The following is an 18,930-nucleotide window of genomic DNA, read 5'->3' as shown; positions in this document are numbered from 1 at the left end:
ATTGTTTTTGTAAATAAAAATGTTATAATTATTGAAAAACAACACCTAAAGTGCATTATGATGATTTAAATAACGTGCAATTTGCCCAAAAACGTTCGGTCCCTGGCGTATGTCTTAGAGATTTCTATACGGTACGCAATTGTGTTAATGAGCTAACTTTGCCATGTTATTATTTTGTTTCCTCTGTTTCCCTTTTCCTTCTTTCCAATGTGTTACTTGAACATTTTTTTAGAATTACCTTTTTATTTTTCTATAGTGTTTTCAAATATATCTCTTTGAGTTAGTTTTTTAATGTTTGCTCTAAGTGTTATATATACATTACATTATGGTCTACTGGTATCAACATTTTACCATTTCAGGTGGAATGTAGAAACCTTAATATTATACTTGTCACTGTATGCCCCCGCCTTTATTATATACTTGTCTTAAATATTTTCTCTAGTTCCATCCATGCTGTTGCAAATGGCAAGAGTTCCTTCTTTTATTCCTCAGCGTAGTATTCCATTGTGTAGATGGAACTGGAGAGCATTATGCTAAGTGAAATTAGCCAGTCAGAGAAAGATAAATACCACATGATCTCACTCATTTGTGGAATATAGAGAACAACATAGACTGATGAATAGGGACAGATCCAAAGAGAGAGAAACAGTGATCAGACTATCAATCCCCAGAGGGAAAGTAGGGGAAGGTGGGGGTAAGAGGAAGAGATCAACCAAAGGACTTGTATGCATGCATATAAGCCAAACCAATGGACACGGACAACAGGGGGATGAGAACATGAGTGGGAGGGGGGAGGTTGGGGGTTAATGGGGGGATGAGGACACATTTGTAATACCTTAACCAATAAAGAAATTAAAGAAAAAAATATTTTCTCTAAATACATTGGAAAACTATTTAGATGTTATAATTTTTGCTTCAATTTGCAAACGTAATTTTAAAACTTCAAAAGAAGGATAGCCTATACTGATAAATATAATAGAGATCATTTTCTTCTTTCCACTGATATTTCTTCACTTCTGACCTTCTATTTTTAAAAATCATTTTTTTTATTCTGTTTGAAGAGATTTTCTTTAGACTTTTGTTTATGGTGTGTTAGCTAGCAACACATTTTCTGTTTTCCTTTTCTAAAATGTCATTTTACCTTCATTCCTGAAGGTTATTTTCATTGGACAAAGAATTCCCGGTTACCAATTCTTGTCTTCAGCCCTTTAAAAATATATCACTTCCTTCTGGTCTCAATAGTTTCTTTCTTTTTCTTTTTTTTCCTCTTTTCTCTTTTTTTTGGTTTATTTTTATTTTTTATTTATTAAATCTTTATTGTTCATATTATTACAGTTGTTCCTCTTTTTTCCCCTCATAGCTCCCCTCCACCCAGTTCCCACTCCACACTTGGCCGTTACACCCCCACCCACTGTCCTCATCCATAGGTGTACGATTTTTGTCCAGTCTCTTCCCGCATCCCCCACACCCCTTTCCCCCCCCCCCAGAATAGTCAGTCCACTCCCTTTTTATGCCCTTGATTCTATTATATTCATCATTTTATTCTGTTCATCAGATTATTTATTCACTTGATTTTTAGATTCACTTGTTGATAGATGTGTATTTGTTGTTCATATTTTGTATCTTTTTTTTAAAAATATATTTTATTGATTTTTTACAGAGAGGAAAGGAGAAAGATAGATAGTTAGAAACATCGATGAGAGAGAAACATCGATCAGCTGCTTCCTGCACATCTCCTATTGGGGATGTGCCCGCAACCCAAGTACATGCCCTTGACCGGAATTGAACCTGGGACCTTTCAGTCCACAGGCCGACGCTCTATCCACTGAGCCAAACCGGTTTCGGCTATATTTTGTATCTTTACCTTTTTCTTCTTCTTCCTCTTCTTAAAGGATACCTTTCAGCATTTCATATAATACTGGTTTGGTGGTGATGAACTCCTTTAGCTTTTTCTTATCTGTGAAGCTCTTTCTTTGACCTTCAATTCTGAATGATCGCTTTGCTGGGTAAAGTAATCTTGGTTGTAGGTTCTTGCTATTCATCACTTTGAATATTTCTTGCCACTCCCTTCTGGCCTGCATCGTTTCTGTTGAGAAATCAGCTGACAGTCGTATGGGTACTCCCTTGTAGGTAACTGACTGTCTTTCTCTTGCTGCTTTTAAGATTCTCTCTTGTCTTTTGCTCTTGGCATTTTAATTATGATGTGTCTTGGTGTGGTCCTCTTTGGATTCCTTTTGTTTGGAGTTCTCTGTGCTTCCTGGACTTGTAAGTCTATTTCTTTCACCAGGTAGGGGAAGTTTTCTGTCATTATTTCTTCAAATAGGTTTTCAATATCTTGCTCTCTCTCTTCTTCTGACACCCCCATAATTCGGATGTTGGTACGCTTGAAGCTGTCCCAGAGGCTCCTTACACTATCTTCATATTTTTGGATTCTTTTTGCTTTTTGCTTTTCTGGTTGGGTATTTTTTGCTTCTTTGTATTTCAAATCTTTGACTTGATTCTTGCTGTTGGAACTCTGTATAATATTCTTTCAGTCATTGTATGCTTAACTTCTAGTTGGTCCTTTTTCATATCCTCGAGGGTCTCACTAGATTTCTTGAGGGTCTCACTAAATTTATCGGCGGTCTCACTAGACTTATTGAGGGTCTTCCTAAATTTATCGGCGGTTTCTAGAAAATTCTTGAAAAACCTTAAAAGTGTGGTTTTGAACTCTATATCCAGTCGTTTGCTTTCCTCCATTTCTGTCATTTGTGACATGTTTTTTTGTCTCCGCATTTTGGCTGTTTCCCTGTGTTGATAGAGTGGCTTTGTGTGGTAGGTGTCCTATAGGGCCCAGTGGGTCAGCCTCCCCAATTACTGGAGGTGGACACTCTCAGTGCACCCCTTTGTGGGCTTTGTGCACAGTCTTGTTGTAGTTAAGCCTTGATTGTTGTAGGTATCCCTGGGAGGAATTGACCTCCAGGCCAATTGGCTGTGAGAATCAGCTGTGTGTGCAGTGGGAGAACTTCTGTGCTGGAGACACCCTTACGGGGCAAGACTTGCTTCAGTGGGGCTTTGGTGCTCACTGAGTCTGCCCCCTGAGTGTGTCCCTTATGGATCTGAGGAGTTGTAATCTGGATGGTCCCACTCTGACCACTGGGTACACTGGCTCTTGGATTTCTAAGGAGGTGCTAATTTAGCCTCTGCCTGAGGCTACCCAGCAGGAGCCCAGCTGTGAAGCAATGCAAGCTGCTGTGGGGCCTTGGGCCTTCTTTTGGATGTTCTGGGTTTCTCTGATCCAGCTGCAGTTTGTCAGGTAATTTTAGATTGCAAAGGGCCAGGCCTTTTATATGCAAAAGCCTCTGCACACAGCTTGGGTGGGGCGGGGTCTCAGGGGATCAACAGGGCAGAGCAAACAGCTATGGCTGCTCCTCAGTCCTGCCCTAAGAGGCCCCTCTTCTCAGTGTCCCGGTAATCACTGCAAGCACCTCTGAGAGAAAGCCGCCCTAGAGTTCTAACCGATGCCAGACAGTTCAGTTTCTCCCCGTATGAGTCTGGGTCCCCAGAGACTCGCCCAGAACTGGAGTCAGAGCAGTCGGGAGCTTGAGACTCCCTCCCGATTGAAAAAGACAACCGTGTCCTCAGCTGCCAGCCCTTTCCACGTGCGCTGCATCCTCAGCTGCCAGCCCTTTTGGCGTGGCCTCCGTACCTCTGCACTTTACTTCCGCACCTCCTCTGAGTCTCAGTGTGCTTTTCTCTTTCCTTCTAGTTGTAGAATTTCCACTCAGCCAGCCTTCCTGTGGTTCTGGATGATGTCCGTTTTGTCTTTTCGTTGTATTTTTGAAGTGGTTGTGCGAGGCAGCAATTTCTGGTGTTTACCTATGCCGCCATCTTGGTTTCTCCTGGACTCCATAGTTTCTTTGGAAAATACAGTATAATTTGAATCATTGTAATTCTAAAGGTAATACATCATACCTCTAGCTGCTTTCAATCATTTTCCCTTTTTCTTTACTTTTCACAGTTTTAATTGTGACATGTCTTGGCATGGGTTTCTTTGGGTTTATCTGTTTGGGATTCTCACAGCTTCTTAAATTTCTAGGTTTACCTATTGTCAAGTTTCAGAAATTTTGGTCATTGTTTCTTCAACTGCTTTTCTCAGCCCCACATTATTTTTCTCTCTTTCTGCTTCACTTTTGGCTCTTACCTGAAAATAAGTGTGAGAATCCAAAATATTTGCAAATAATTACTTTTTGAGGAACTGCCAAACTGTTTTCATAGTGGCTCTATTATGTTACATTCCCACCAGTCTACTAAGGGAAGGCTCCACTTTCCCCACATCTTTGTTAATACTTGTTATTTTCTCTTTTTTTATTTTCTTCTTTCTTTCTCATAAGTTATAGTCATCTTAGTGACTATGAAGTGATATCTTATTGTGGTGTTATTTGCATATTCTTTTTCTTAGACATTTGTGAATATTACTTTCCATTCTGTAGGTTTTTCTTTCTTTCTTAATAGTGTCTTTTTATGCGCAAAAGTTTTTAATTTGCATGAAGTCCAGTTTATTTTTTCTTTTGTTGCTTATGCTTTGGGCATCATATCTATATAGCCATCGCCAAGTCCAAGATTATGGAAATGTATAACCATGTTTTCTTCTGTTTTGTAGTTTTAACTCACATTTAGATCTTCAGTTTATTTTTTAGTTAATTTTTTAAAGTTTGGTGTAAAGTAGGGGTCCAACTTTATTCTTCTGCATGTGAATATCCAGTTGTCCCAGGTACTCTTTTTATGGCTTTGGCAAACAGTCTATAATATCACATGTAAAAGTTAATGAAATGAACTAATAAGTTGAAAATTTAAATATATCTGTCCTTAAGAAATCAGTCCACCATGTAACATCACAGGTTATCATAAGCCACATGCAAAGAAGTTCTGGGATATCAAGAGTTGTACAAGTTGTCAGGGTCTGTTGAGAGGCAATAGATATCAAGGCTATCTGGCAACAAGCTTTGACTCTCCAGTAACTTTATGATTCAGAATTAAGGACAAGAAATTCATCCAGTGAGATTGAAGTCTTCAGAACTAAAGTCATCTCTAAAGTATTTTTAGGTAAGAGTATAGGAAGTTTCAGACCACGATTAGCACAAAACCTAATTCATTGCTGAGCTAGAGCCCCAAAGCCCAGAGTCCTTTATATTCCTTTCATCTATCTGTAGAAGGCTTCAGAATATGGTGCAAATAAAGACCTATAGGTAGGTTTTTAGAATTCACTCAAGATACTGTTAAAGTACTGGGGCCTGGAAGCAAGTAAATAATTTTAATTAAGTAAATAATATGTTTAAAAGGCCTTTAAACTATGGAGATTTATCATATTAGTTACATATAACCAAATCTGTATGATCCTTTGTATTGTGTGTGCTTTCATTCACTAATTCTAAATATGCTGGGAACTGGAACTAAAATATTGAGCAAAACACATGGCTCCAGGCAGGCCTCACAGGGCTTTAGTTTATTTGACACCACAAATAATCATCAATAAGCACAAGAATATCTATAATAATAAAAGCATAATATGCTAATTAGACCAGACAGCCGAACGACCTTCCATACGTCCTTCTGGATGAAGCCAGGGCTGTGAGGGCCAAGGCAAGCCGCCACGGCTCCAAGGGCCGAGCCCCTTGCATGAATTTCATGCATTGGGCCTCTAATATAATTATAAACTTTGATTAAAATGAAGCTAAAGCTCTTCTATGCCTTTCCATGTTTGTGTTTTTCCTAATTCTTTCCATGTTTTTCTCCCTCCTTCTAGTTCCTGCCATCCTCTGTAGTATAGTACACTTTGTTTGCTGTATGTATAATCAACCAAAATTGTGCGGCATATATATTTTTTTTATTATGGTAAAATATACATAACATAAAATTTACCATTGTAACCATTTTCAGGTGTATAGTTCAGTGTTATTAAATACACTCACATTTTTTGTACTACCATCATCAGAACATTTTCATCTTCTCAAATTGAAGCTCTGTACCCATTAAATAACTCCCCATTCCCTTTTCCCTCATCCCTTATATCTTTCTCCTTTCTAGCTCTATGAATTTGCCTTTTCTAGGTACTTCATATAAGTCAAATCATACAATACTTTTTGTGTGTCTAGCTTATTTCATTTGTCAGAATGTCTTCAAGGTTTTTTTCATGTTTTAGCCCGTATCAGAATTTTTTTTTTCTTTTTACGGTGGAACAATTTTACATTGTATGTATAAATCATGTTTTGTTTATTCATTCATCTGTTGATAACTATTTGGGTTGTTTCCACCTTTGGGCTATTATATTTTTGTTGTGTTTTCATTGTGTTTTGCTGCAGTTAACAAGATTTGGAATAAGAAAAAATATTATTTTGTATCTATTGGCAAATATTTCACTGGAGTAAATGGAAAACAGTATTTCAGTTTCATTTTCTATCTCTTCATATTAATATACATGTTGATTCCTTAAGTTGTTTTCATACATTTAAGACCATATACATGTAGTATTTATTTTTTGAGGTCATATATATTTGTCTATTTGTGCTACTATCACAAAATATCATAGACTAGGAGCTTATAAATAACAGAAATGTATTTCTCATAGTTTGGGGCTGGAAATTTGAGATTAGGGTACCCTCAACCTTTTCCAAGGTTGCAGATTTCTTATCTTCACATGATGGAAGGGGCAAGGGAGCTCTTTGGGGTCTCTTATAAGAGCACTAATCCCATGCATGAGTGCTACATCCTCATGAGCTAAGTACCTCCCAAAGGCCCCACCTCCTAATACCAGCATCTTTGGTGGTTAGAATTTCAACATGAATTTTAGGGGATACAAGCATTTGGATCATAGCACCATACATATAATTAATTTAATTACTGCCTTAATTTGTTTTCATACATATTTAAAAATAACATTTTTTAAATTACTTAAATAATAACAAAGTATTTACTTAAAGAATTATATAGTAAATTTTGAGTATTTAGTGAATAATCATTTGATTTTTCTAAAATAGTTATCAAAGTTAATTTCTATAAATGTAACTCAGTCTGTCTTAAAATACTTTTTTCTCTATGGAAAATTATCAATAATATTGAGTTTAACATCTGATTTGAATGCTAAAGACCATATATAAATATCAAATTTTTATTTTGAATGATATAGGTAACTAATACAAAGTGTATACATATTCTAAAAAACATTTCAGGCTTTAGAGTAATTTGTTTTCAGTGTAGGGCAGTTGCTTCTTAGGAGTCATAAGAAATAAATTGTACCATATATCATTAATGTAGGAATGTTATAGGCAACATTATTTTCAGATGTGAAAAGACATTCAATTTGGTAATATCTTACCTCACTACTTTTAGTTCCATCCCTTGAGAGAAAAATGTCACTCTGAGATATATTCTTAGGACTTTTAAAAATAACTTGAACTAGGATTATCAATAAGGGTATTCATTGTGGTATTTTTGTAATAGTTCAGAATTAGAAGCAATCTAAATGTCTATTAGTATGTGATATAAGTGCACCGTGGTATGTTAATACCTGGTATAATGTGATACTATGTGGCATTTAACATGAATAAATTTGATCTATATTTATTAAAATACATATGCTTATAAAACAAAAGCTGACTTAAGAAAGTTGAATAGTAGCATATATGCTATGATATATTCCTGAAAGATATAGAACTTTCAATCATAGAACAGTACATTTTTGTGGATATACATGTATGTATATACACATATACACAAAAATATAATTATATATAACTATATATGTGTGTGTGTGTACATACACACACACACACACACACACACACACACACACACACACACTGAGTGGCCAGATTATTATGACCACCTGACGTTTATAGGCAAATTAGCTATAATTTCGCGCTGAAGTTGCTAGAGGGCCAGACCATTATAAATAGGGAAGCAGGTTGTTTACCACGACAGTAGAAGTGATTTTTTTTCTGAAGATATGGGTAAACAATGTGATTTAACAGCCTTTGAACATGGGATATATTTGAACGTGAGTGGCCAGATTATTATGACCACCCCACCAGTACTTCGTTGGGCCACCTTTTGCCTTCAATACTGTGCGATTCTTCTTGGCATTGACTCCACGAGAAGCTAAAAGGTGATGTGAGGAATCTGACACCATGCCTGTTGAATAGCACTGTCCAGTTCTGTGAGATTTGATGGTTTTGGAACCAGCTGCCTGATGGCTCTTTTAACTTCGTCCCACAAATGCTCAATTGGATTGAGATCTGGTGATTGTGGGGGCCACCGAAGCAAGGTAAAGTTGCCCTCATGTTCTTGAAACGACTCCTGCACAATACGAGCACCGTGGCATGGCACATTGTCTTGTTGGAAGAAGCCATCTCCATTGGGATACGCCATCAACATGATAGGATGAACTTGATCAGCAATGATACTTAGGTATGTTGTGCTATTCAGATGTTTATAATGATCTGGCCTCTAGCAACTTCAGTGGGAAATTATAGCTAATTTGCCTACAAACGTCAGGTGGTCATAATAATCTGGCCACTCAGTGTATATAGTATTAAAACATGAAACACACACACCAAATTAAAGATACTGATAATTTCTGGGAAGGGAAGAATGATGTAATATTGTATCAGGTAATACTATTTACAGATCATTTTATTTTTCACAAAAATGTGAAACCTTGGTCTAAACCTTGAATTAAATATGGCATAATGTTAGTGTTTTAAAATCTAGATTGTTAGTACATTAATGTCGGTTATACTGCTCTCCATACTTTTTTTAGTGCTTGAAATATGTTCTATTTATTTAAGTATGTACTCAATGTCCCAGTAATTACACTTCTAGTTAAAAACATTGAGCCCTAGCCGGTTTGGCTCAGTGAATAGAACGTTACCTGCAGACTGAAAGGTCCCGGGTTTGATTGCAGTCAAGGGTACTTCCCCGGGTTGCAGGCTCGATCCCAAGTGGGGGGTGCAGGAGGCAGCCAATCAATAATTCTCTCTCATCATTGATGTTTCTATCTCTCTCTCCCTCTTCCTTCTGCTCTGAAAGCAATAAAACATATTAAATTTAAAAAAATATCATTGAAGCGATCTTGCATAGAGACACATAGAAGGATGTTCACTACATCAATGTTTATAATTATGAAAAAACTGGAAACAACCAAAATATTAGTTGATATAACTGTATAGCTAGAAGTTCTAAGAACTTCCTTTTTTACAAGGCTATTATAATTAGTAGAATATTTTACCTTATACCATACAAAAAATTAAATCCTAAATGGACCGCTGACCTAAATGTGAAGGTTTAAATAATTTCGCTTTCTGGGGGAAACATAGGAGAACATCTTTTTGATTTTATAGTAGGCCAAGGTTTCTTAAACTGATTTTAACAGGATTAAATATAAACTAAAAATTGATGAACTGGACTATATTAAAATAAAAAAACTTATGTTCAGTGAAAGATAGTACTAAATGAATTAAAAGGCAAGTTTCAGAGTAAAAAGAGTATTTGCAGTATATAGGTCCAGCAAAGGACTAGCATCCAGAATATATGAAGACTTCCTGTTAACATAGCTTTAGGATATCCTTTACTGAGGCTTGCTTATCCCTGCTCATTAGAATGACCCTGTGGGGTTCTTTCCTGAATGCCTTTTGCTTTCAACAGAGATTCTCATCATTAGTTCACAATTTAAATGTCTCCAGTGCTGTGAACTGTTTTTCTAGTTGTTATTTGCCTGCCTTATTTAGCTTCATACTATGCATATGCAACAAAATATTAGCCATAGACTCAAAAGAATTCTTATGTAGATTTCTGTAGCTCTTTCTCTTTGTAGCTTCCTCCTCTCTAGGTACTGTACTTCACAAATTCTAGCCATTTCAACCTTCCAAAACTCTAATCTCTTCTTTTTAAAAATATGTTTCAATTAATTTATTTATTTATTTATTAATTTATTGAGAGAGAGAGAGAGAGAGAGAGAGAGAGAAAGAAACATGTGAGAGAGAAACATCAACCAGTTGTCTTCTTTATGCACCCTAACCAAGGATGGAACCACAAGCTGGGTATGTGCTCTGACTAGGGGAATTGAACCTGTGACCGTTCTGTGCACAGGACAGTGATCAAACAACTGAGCCATACTGGCCAGGGCTCCAATCTCCTTTCTTTCAACTTACCATGGTGTGGCCCCTTTCTCCCTGCATCATGGTATGAAGATTGTCTCCTGGCAGAAGTATGGGCTGACATTTTAGGGTTCTCTTGTTAATGGAACCCCAATGTTTTCCCTTGGTTCTACCTGCTTTGATGTGCTGGCCCAAAGAAATGCACAAACAGGAGTTTGCAGTATAGAAAGAAAAAAAGTAGTTTAATATTGAATTGGTCAATATGGAGATGAAGAGCTAGTACTCTAACTAAACCAACTCCCCAGTGGCATGTAGATTACATGTTATATGGGCAAAAATCATGAGACAGTGGGTTGGATTTGTGCAATAGATCATTTCTTCAGGTCTTTGCCAGCATCGCTCTGTCCAGTTGTTACTGGGGCAAATAGGAAATGCATTTCAAAGATACATGCAGAAGAGGATGAGGTATAGTGGCAAGATTTTTTAGAGCAAAAACAGTGGACTGCCCCCAGGTTCCTGATGTCTCATCCATGGCCAGGTGGCTCAGCTCACTCTTGCTGCAGAAGTCCAGCCTCTGGGACTGCACCAAAACCAGGAAGAGGCCAGAAGCCAGAGCTGCCTTGCCATTAGCCTCACTTCCTGTCTCTAGTAGTTCAGCCCAGTCTCTGTTCCCATCTCTCCAGCTTTCGGTACTGTGCATCCTCCTCCTACTTGGCTGCCATACCCAGGCCCCTGTGGCTGCTATAGAGAGAAATGGAGAGTCCCTTAAGCCTTTGTTAAGCTTTGATTATATTACATTGGCTTTAGGAGAGAGTAGGTTTTCTTTCAAACTATCCAATCTCTTTCCTTTTTCTTCCCAGGCTTGTGCTGGGCCCTCCCCCTATCTAGTCTCTTTCCTGAATCTTCTGGGGTTCCATGCCCTAATCCCAGGGGTGGGCAAACTTTTTGACTCGAGGGCCGGAGGGCCGAAACAAAAGCATGGATGGAGTGTTTGTGTGAACTAATATAAATTCAAAGTAAACATCATTACATAAAAGGGTACGGTCTGTTTTTTTTTTTTAGTTTTATTCATTTCAAATGGGCCGGATCCGGCCCTCGGGCTGTAGTTTGCCCAAGGCTGCCTTATCCTATCTGACCTTTTTTTTCAGGCTAACCTCCTCCCCTTTTTGATTCCTATTTTGGCTTCTACTGTGCATGCCTCAAAGTTCTGTTTGTCATCTCACTTGTACTGCCCATAAACTTAGTGGAAGGCCTCCCCTGCCCATCTTGACTTCTACTGTGCATGTGCCCAGCAAAGGAATTTCCCCCCTGGCTGGTTCCACTCCCGCTCCTAGTTTGCAGGACCAGATTGGTTGTTTCCTGGGGAGACTGGAAAGCTGTTCACTCCTGCCTGCTTCTGCACACTCAGGGATTAGTCCCTTTGGCAGAGGATGTGGCTGTCCCCTGGGGTGTCTGTGAAGCTATAGCTTCCTAGTTAATCCCATTAATTAGATGTCTAGCTCCATTCTCTTTTGTTAATACCTAGCTAGCTACCTATGCTAAACAGTCTTATGGGAAAGTAGCCAGGGGGTTATTCCACCTTAGGGCTCAGGAACTGAGACATAATTTAAGATGTTCATTCTAGCCTGCTAGAGGTCTGGACCATGTGACCCTTAGTCATGTCCGGGCTTACTCTCTGCTGCTGCCTCAGGAGTTGCTGATTATCTGGGCAAACGTCTGGGTGGGTGGGGGATAATTGCTAGAGCTAGGATTTAAAATTTCATCAGTTGTAAGGACCCTCAGTTGCAGTCTTTGTTGATTTTATATCCCACAGAGATCATAGTTCTTTGCTGCTTATTGTCCAGCATTTAAATGTAGTCATTTCATATAATTTGTCCAGTAAGTAGTAGATTATGAATTGTGGTCCTCAGACTCAACAGAGTAGTAGAATAATTTGAAACCTCAGATTAGTGGGTTGTTTGTAGATAGGCAATATTCATCTGGCTCAGGAGTGCCTGGGCATTGACTCTGTCAGCCCATCCTCCAAACACCCAGTACGATGTGGTTTCTTGAAACTTAGTTTGACTTAAGAATAAGTGGCCCCTAGTGTTTATAAATACTTTTTATTAGAAGTAGGGATTGTGTGAGTTCTTCCTAAAAAAGAATAAGCTGTAAGTATAAAATAAAGAAGCAAGAAATAACATTACCCAACAACTGTAGCCCTTTGTTCTGCTGGGTTAGTGATTTGAGAGCCAAGGAAAACTAAATTGAGATGAGCTACATCTGCTTTTTCTTTGGGGGGCCATCTTGCTTCAGTTTGTTCCATGTTCTTAGCTAAACAAAGTAGGAAACTAATCCAAACTCTATTTGATTATATTTTCTGTATTTCTCTTTTTTACCTCTTCTCATTTGAATATTTTATATTTGTTTTTCATTCTTTAAATGCTTTTTCTTGAAATTATAGCATACACCATTTATTTGACAAAGTCTGACGTTCATAACTACCTCTATCCTGGTACAACAATGAATGCAAAGATTTTTAAATGCTTTTAACTCTGAACCTTTCTACGTTCTTATATTATTTTGTTGTTCAGAACTTCAGTTCTACCTTATTTTATCTCTACCTTAACTTCAATATTGTTATGATTGCTTTGAATAATAATGTTTGTTTAGTTACATGTATACATTTACAAACGTATTTCATCATCATTGCCTATTTTGTTTCATTCATTGCTTTCGAGTTTTTTTCTTAAATTATATTTTTAATAGCTATTTCATCTATGATGCACGAATAGTAACCCTTGGAATGTGGAAAATATTACTTATTTTCCTTCTAGCTTTTCTTGTTTGTGTGAAGTCTGTTGTCATTCCAAAATTCTTTAGTTGTTAATTGATTTTTGTTTGCAATTCAGTGGGTTTTAAAATTGTCTCTTTTTCAGTTTCACTGTTTCTAAGTGTGATTAGTTTTATTTATCCTGTTTGCATTTTTTTATATTTTCTTCATCTGTTTATTCATACTTTTACTCAGTTCTCAATTTTTAGTTGTAATATTTTCGAATATTGTCTCCCCATCCCCAAATCTTCTCAGATATCTCAGAAATTAGGTGTTTTCTGGACTTCTCATTCCAACATACTTTATATTGTTACTGTTTTTCTCTTCTTTGTTTCTTTGTGTGGTCTTTGATTTTCCAGTTTTCATTAGCTCTATCTGTGTGCTATTTAACTCATCCACTGAGTTTTAAATTTCAATTGTGTTATTATTATTAATAAATTTACTTTATTTAGCATTTCTATATATACAGGTATGTAGATTTATTTTTTGTCTTCTTTTGTTCCATAAATCCCTGTTCTTTTTAATATGCTTGTCACCTCTTTTTCTTTTTTTCAACATTTTAAAAACTCTAATATAAATAATAAATCATTTCTAATTGCTCTATTATATCTATTTTCTTGTGCCTTTGCCGATTTTAGCAGTGGTGATATGTAGACTGTCATTCATGGCTTTGAAGTTATTTATATGTTTATTCTTATCTGTAAACTTGACTTCTTTGAGAATTATTTTTCATGGTGGTGTTTCTCCTATCATTTCTTTCAATTGTGTAAGCCTGTCTGTATTAGATGATTGTGAACTCTCCAGTGTACATTGGCCATAAACCTGTTTTTACATTATTATTGATTTGTCAGGTCTCTGCAAATATATATGGCCCAAATTTGAGACTTAGGATTCTGATCTCATATAGTTCACTCTGTCCTGCCCTCACACTGGAACAGGAAGCCTCTTTTCAATAGAGGTCTAACCAGACAAGCTCTGGTATTCAGGATTTTATTCAGCAATATTTTGTCTCCCAGCTTTCTGCAGTTAGCCCATGTTTATCTATCAGTCATGAAGGGCCTTGTGCATAAGCTTCCATCCCCACTGAGGTCTCAAGGTCTGAGGCCTCCATGGGCATTACTTGATCCAACTCTCTCATGATGGAACGTCAATTCCATTTTACTGGTAAGGGTTCTTTATCTTGGCATCTAGAGATTTACTATCTTTGCTTTAAGTGGTATAAATTAACATTTTTATAATGTTATACATAGCATATTGAGTGTTAGGAAGTGGTCAGATAACTCAATATATGATTTTTAAAAATCATATAGTCTATTTTTTAAGTATTTAACATTTTTAAAAATTTCAGGTCCTCATTAAATACTATTTTAATTGTTAAGATTTGTTTTATTGAATTTTACAGAGAGGAAGGGAGAGAGATAGAGAGTTAGAAACATCGATGAGAGAGAAACATCGATCAGCTGCCTCCCGCACACCCGCTACTGGGGATGTGCCCGCAACCCAGGTACATGCCCTTGACCGGAATCAAACCTGGGACCTTTCAGTCCGCAGGCCGACGCTCTATCCACTGAGCCAAACGGGTTTCGGCAAGATTTGTTAATGTTAATATATTTTTGCTTTTATTTTACTTCAGTTTAGTTCATATATTTTTAAATAGCCTGCTGCCTTTATTTGTTTGTTACATTATTCACTTCAATAGTTACTTATGTTAATTTTCATAGGATGAATCTTCAGGAAGAATTGGATAAACTTAAAGTGCATATGTCTATTGACAAAGCAACAATACAAGAATTGAATACATGGATAGCAGAGAAAAAAGAAGGTAAATTTTTTGTGAGAATAAATACTTAATGTAGGCATTTTAAAATTTTTAGTTCGTGATGTTTTATTTTCAATTTCATCTAAGAATCTTACATTTTCCCCCTTTTCCCATGGCTTTACTGGTTTGTATCTCATTAACATCACTTCTCATGAGAAAATGAAATAGAACACCTAAAAGTCAGTAATTTATACTTAATAATTAAATTTTCATGTACCATTTATCAGTCTATTGTACCAATTATTGTTGTTCCAATTGTTCTCACCAGTGACTTGTCAGGCTCAATATTTGAACCCCTTTATTTTACACCATTGATTTATATCATATTTCAAGCTTACTTTTTCACTGATTTCTGAAACATTGGTTTTCCCCTGTTTTACCTTCTACTTTTCTTTCCTGTATCTTTTCAGTCTTCTACTAGAACTTATTTATATTTTTCCCTTAACTATTGGTATTCTCTAATACTTTAACTTTGATCTACTTCCTAAAAATAATACCTCTGTTGTTTTTGGAAAAATTACACATTTTTTTTTAAATTATACATATTTAAAAGCATTCAAGCAATGAGAAAGTATAAAAAGAAAAAAAAACAAAGAAAAAAACTAATTCACAAACACTTAAAAATCAGAATTTCAGTATTAAATAACTAGAGGCCCGGTACACGAATTTGGGCATGGGTAGGGTCCGGCCCACCACCCTGATGGGGACCCAGATCAGGCTGGTTAGCTGCTACAGTGCACATCATAGCCATCAGTCATTCTGGTCGTTCTGGTTGTTCTGCTGTTCTGGTGTTCTGGTCGCTGGGTTTTAGATATAGAGATTATCAAATCAAAAAATCTCTTCATACTCATATAGAAATAAGTTTAGATAGAGAAATTACATAAAATGAATCATAATATATGCTCTTTTTAAGAAAAGATATTTGCATATATTTTATTTTGGATCAATCAAATAAAAGCAAACATAAAAGTAAAGGAACTGTTGTTGAACTTTAGATAAATGTTTGAAAAACATGTAAAAATAATAATTAAAATGCAATAAAACACTTGAATATGGAAAATATGTTATTTAAAACTAGAGGCCCAGTGCACAGATTCGTGCACTGGTGGGGTCCCTCAGCCTGGCCTGCACTCTCTCGCAATCTGGGACCCTTCAGGGGATGTCAGACTGCCTGTTTTGGCCTGATCCCCACAGGCCAGGCCAAATGTTACTTCAAATGAAATGGATTAAATGTTCCAATCAAGAGACACACAGGGACTGAATGGATAATATAAAAAGACCCTTACATATGCTGTCTGCAAGAGACTCATTTCAGATCAAAAGACACACACAGATTGAAAGGAATTGGGAAAATATATTTCATGGGTCTCTGCTAACTCTGGGCAGTTAGTAACAGAATTGAATTGAATTAAAATGTAGGATATTGCAATACATTTCTTTAACATTTCTTGCAATATCAGTTTGGTAGTGATCAATTCCTTTAGCTATTTTTTGTCTGGGAAGCTCTTTTATCTGTCCTTCAATTCAAAATTATAGCCTTGTTGGATAGAGTAGTCTTGGTTTTAGGTGCTTGCTTTTTATCACTTTGAATATTTCGTGCCAATTTCTTCTGGCCTGCAAAGTTTCTGCTGAGAATTTATCTGACAGTCTTATGGGAGTTCCCTTGTAGGTAACTAACATTTTTTCTCTTGCTGTTTTTAAGATTCTCTCTTTGTCTTTAACCTTTGACATTTTAATTACAATGTGTTTTTGTGTGGGATCATCTTTTATAGGATTCTCTGAGCTTCCTGAACTTATATGTCTATTTCTTTCACCAGGCTAGGGAAGTTTTCCATCATTATTTTTTCAAATAGGCTTTCAATCCCTTGGTCTCTCTTTTCTCTTCTTTTCCCATGGTGTGAATGTTAGTACACTTGAAGTTGTCCCAGCAGGTACTGTCTTCATTTTTTTGGATTCTTCTTTTCTTTTGCTGGTTTGATTGGATGTTTTTGCTTCCTTACTTCCATATCACAGATTTGATTTTCTGCTTCATCTACTATTGATTCCTTGTAATGTATTCTTCATTTCATTTATTGTATTCTTGATTTATGACTGGTTCTTTTTTATGTTTTCTATGTTCATTTTATGTTTTCTATCTTTTTGTTGAAGTTCTTACTTAGTTTCTCTATACTTCCACTAAGTTTATTAAAGCATCTTTGTAACCAGTGATTTGAATTCTGCATCTGGTAGATTGCCTGTCTCTATTTTATTTAGTTCTTTGTCTGGAATTTTGTCCTGTTCTTTTTTTTTTTTTAATATATTTTATTGATTTTTTTACAGAGAGGAAGGGAGAGGGATAGAGAGTTAGAAACATCGATCAGCTGCCTCCTGCACACCCCCTACTGGGGATGTGCCCGCAACCAAGGTACATGCCCTTGACCAGAATTGAACCTGGGACCCTTCAGTCCGCAGGCCTACGCTCTATCCACTGGCCAAACGGGTTAGGGCGGCCTGTTCTTTATTTGGGAAATGCTTCTTTGTCTCCTCACTTTGGCTGCCTCCTTGTATTTGTTGCTATGTACTGAGTAGAGCTGTTTTGTCTCCCAGCCTTGGTAGAGTGGCCTTATGTAGTAGGTGTTCTGAAGGGCCTCCTTGGTAACCTGAGCTGAGTGTTCCAGTTGTGCCCCTTGTGTGGGCTGTGTACATCTTCCTGTTGTAGTTAGCCTTGATTGCTGTTGACACATCAATGGGAGGGATTTGCCCCAAACTGATGGGCTATGAGGACACTCTTGACTACAGTGGAGGAGCTGCTTTTCAGGGTTCAACCCCACAGAGTAGGACTTGCTTCATTGGGGCTCTGGTGCCTGATGAGTTTGCCCCTTGAGTCTGTCGCTTGTGGAAGTAGTTGTGGAAGTACTTTGATGTGATCTGAAACTAATCACCAGGTTCACTAGCTCTGAGGCCTTTAAGGAGGTGCAGGTAAATGTCAGCTGCCACCTGTGCCCTGCCCGGGGCCAGCCAGCATGAGCTACAGAGCTATCTGCAGAGGGTTGCTACTTGGGCTAAGCTTGCAAAGGCCAACCTGTAAATCAAAGATGGTTGCCACTAATGCTGCTCCTAGGAACACTTAGCATGAGGTATGGGGCATGTCAAGGACAGATGTTGCTTGTTTGGGGCTTGTGAACCTTTCAGAAATTTTAGGACAGTTGCAGCATGAGCCAAGACAGGCCATTTATATGGGAAAGCCACTGGAAACAGCCTGGGTGGGCCTGGCATGAAGGTTGGGGAGGAGACAGGTATTTCAGGAAATCACCAGGGCAGAGCGAACAGTCAGCCTGGTTGTTGGAAACTCAGATGTAGTGCTCTTTAGCCAGCTCTGTGGGGGGAGGGCTTAGAGAGGAACAATCGCCTCTGCCAGCACTTCTGTCTGGGAGAAAGCTGCCCCTTCAGCTGTTGCCCCAAAGCCAGACAGCTCAGTTCCTGGAACCCAGTATATCCCTGGTACCTTTCGAGCTGCTGCCCCAGTGCTGGAGCTCAGAGCAAGTGAGTCCCAGTATGTCTGTACATGGGCACTTTAAGAGCAATTCCTTGCACTCAGCCACAATCCCCACTGATTTTCACAGCCAGAGGTTATGGGGACTTCTCTTCCTGGCACTGGAACCCTGGTGTTGGGGGTTTGGTGTGAGGCTCTGACCCCTTGCTACTCAGGAGAACCTCTGCAGCTGAGATATCCCTCCTCATTTTTAATCACCACACAGGGTGTGGGACCAGCCCATTCTGAGTCTCTGAGCCCCTCCTATGAGTCTCGATGTAGCTTCTTCTTTATATATTTAGTTTAGGACTTCTGTTTAGCTAGACTTGAGGCAGTTCTGAATGATGGTTGGTCTGTAGTTTAGTTGTAATTTTGAAGTGGTTGTAGGAGGATGCAAGTAACACATTTACCACCATCTTGACCAGATCAATTTAAATTAATTTTTAATGTAATCCAAAAGAATTAAGAAAAAAGAAAAAAAAAAACATAGAAGCTAGAATAAAATAAATTTAAACAACTCTGAATAAGCAAATCTGAAAGTTAAAAACAAAGAAAGTGGAGCAAGATGGATCTCCTTAAAAATTCTTTTAAATCAGAATGTGTTTTTATAGTAGTAACTAGAGGCCCGGGTGCACAAAAATTTGTGCACTGGGGG

At 37.5% G+C, this 18,930-nt stretch overlaps 1 protein-coding gene across 1 annotated transcript in view; it reads left to right on the top strand.

The window, feature by feature from the left end:
• Positions 1-18,930, top strand: part of CNTLN (centlein) — a 248,974-nt gene that overhangs the window by 140,416 nt on the left and 89,628 nt on the right. Inside the window, exon 13 of the mRNA XM_023758906.1 lies at positions 14,667-14,767. Coding sequence (XP_023614674.1) covers positions 14,667-14,767 — 101 coding nt within the window. The remainder of the gene's footprint in view (positions 1-14,666; positions 14,768-18,930) is intronic.

This window comes from Myotis lucifugus, unplaced genomic scaffold (assembly GCF_000147115.1).
Source record: "Myotis lucifugus unplaced genomic scaffold, Myoluc2.0 scaffold_144, whole genome shotgun sequence".
NCBI classification, from domain to species: domain Eukaryota; kingdom Metazoa; phylum Chordata; class Mammalia; order Chiroptera; family Vespertilionidae; genus Myotis; species Myotis lucifugus.
This window is presented reverse-complemented; position numbering and strand designations above follow the sequence as displayed.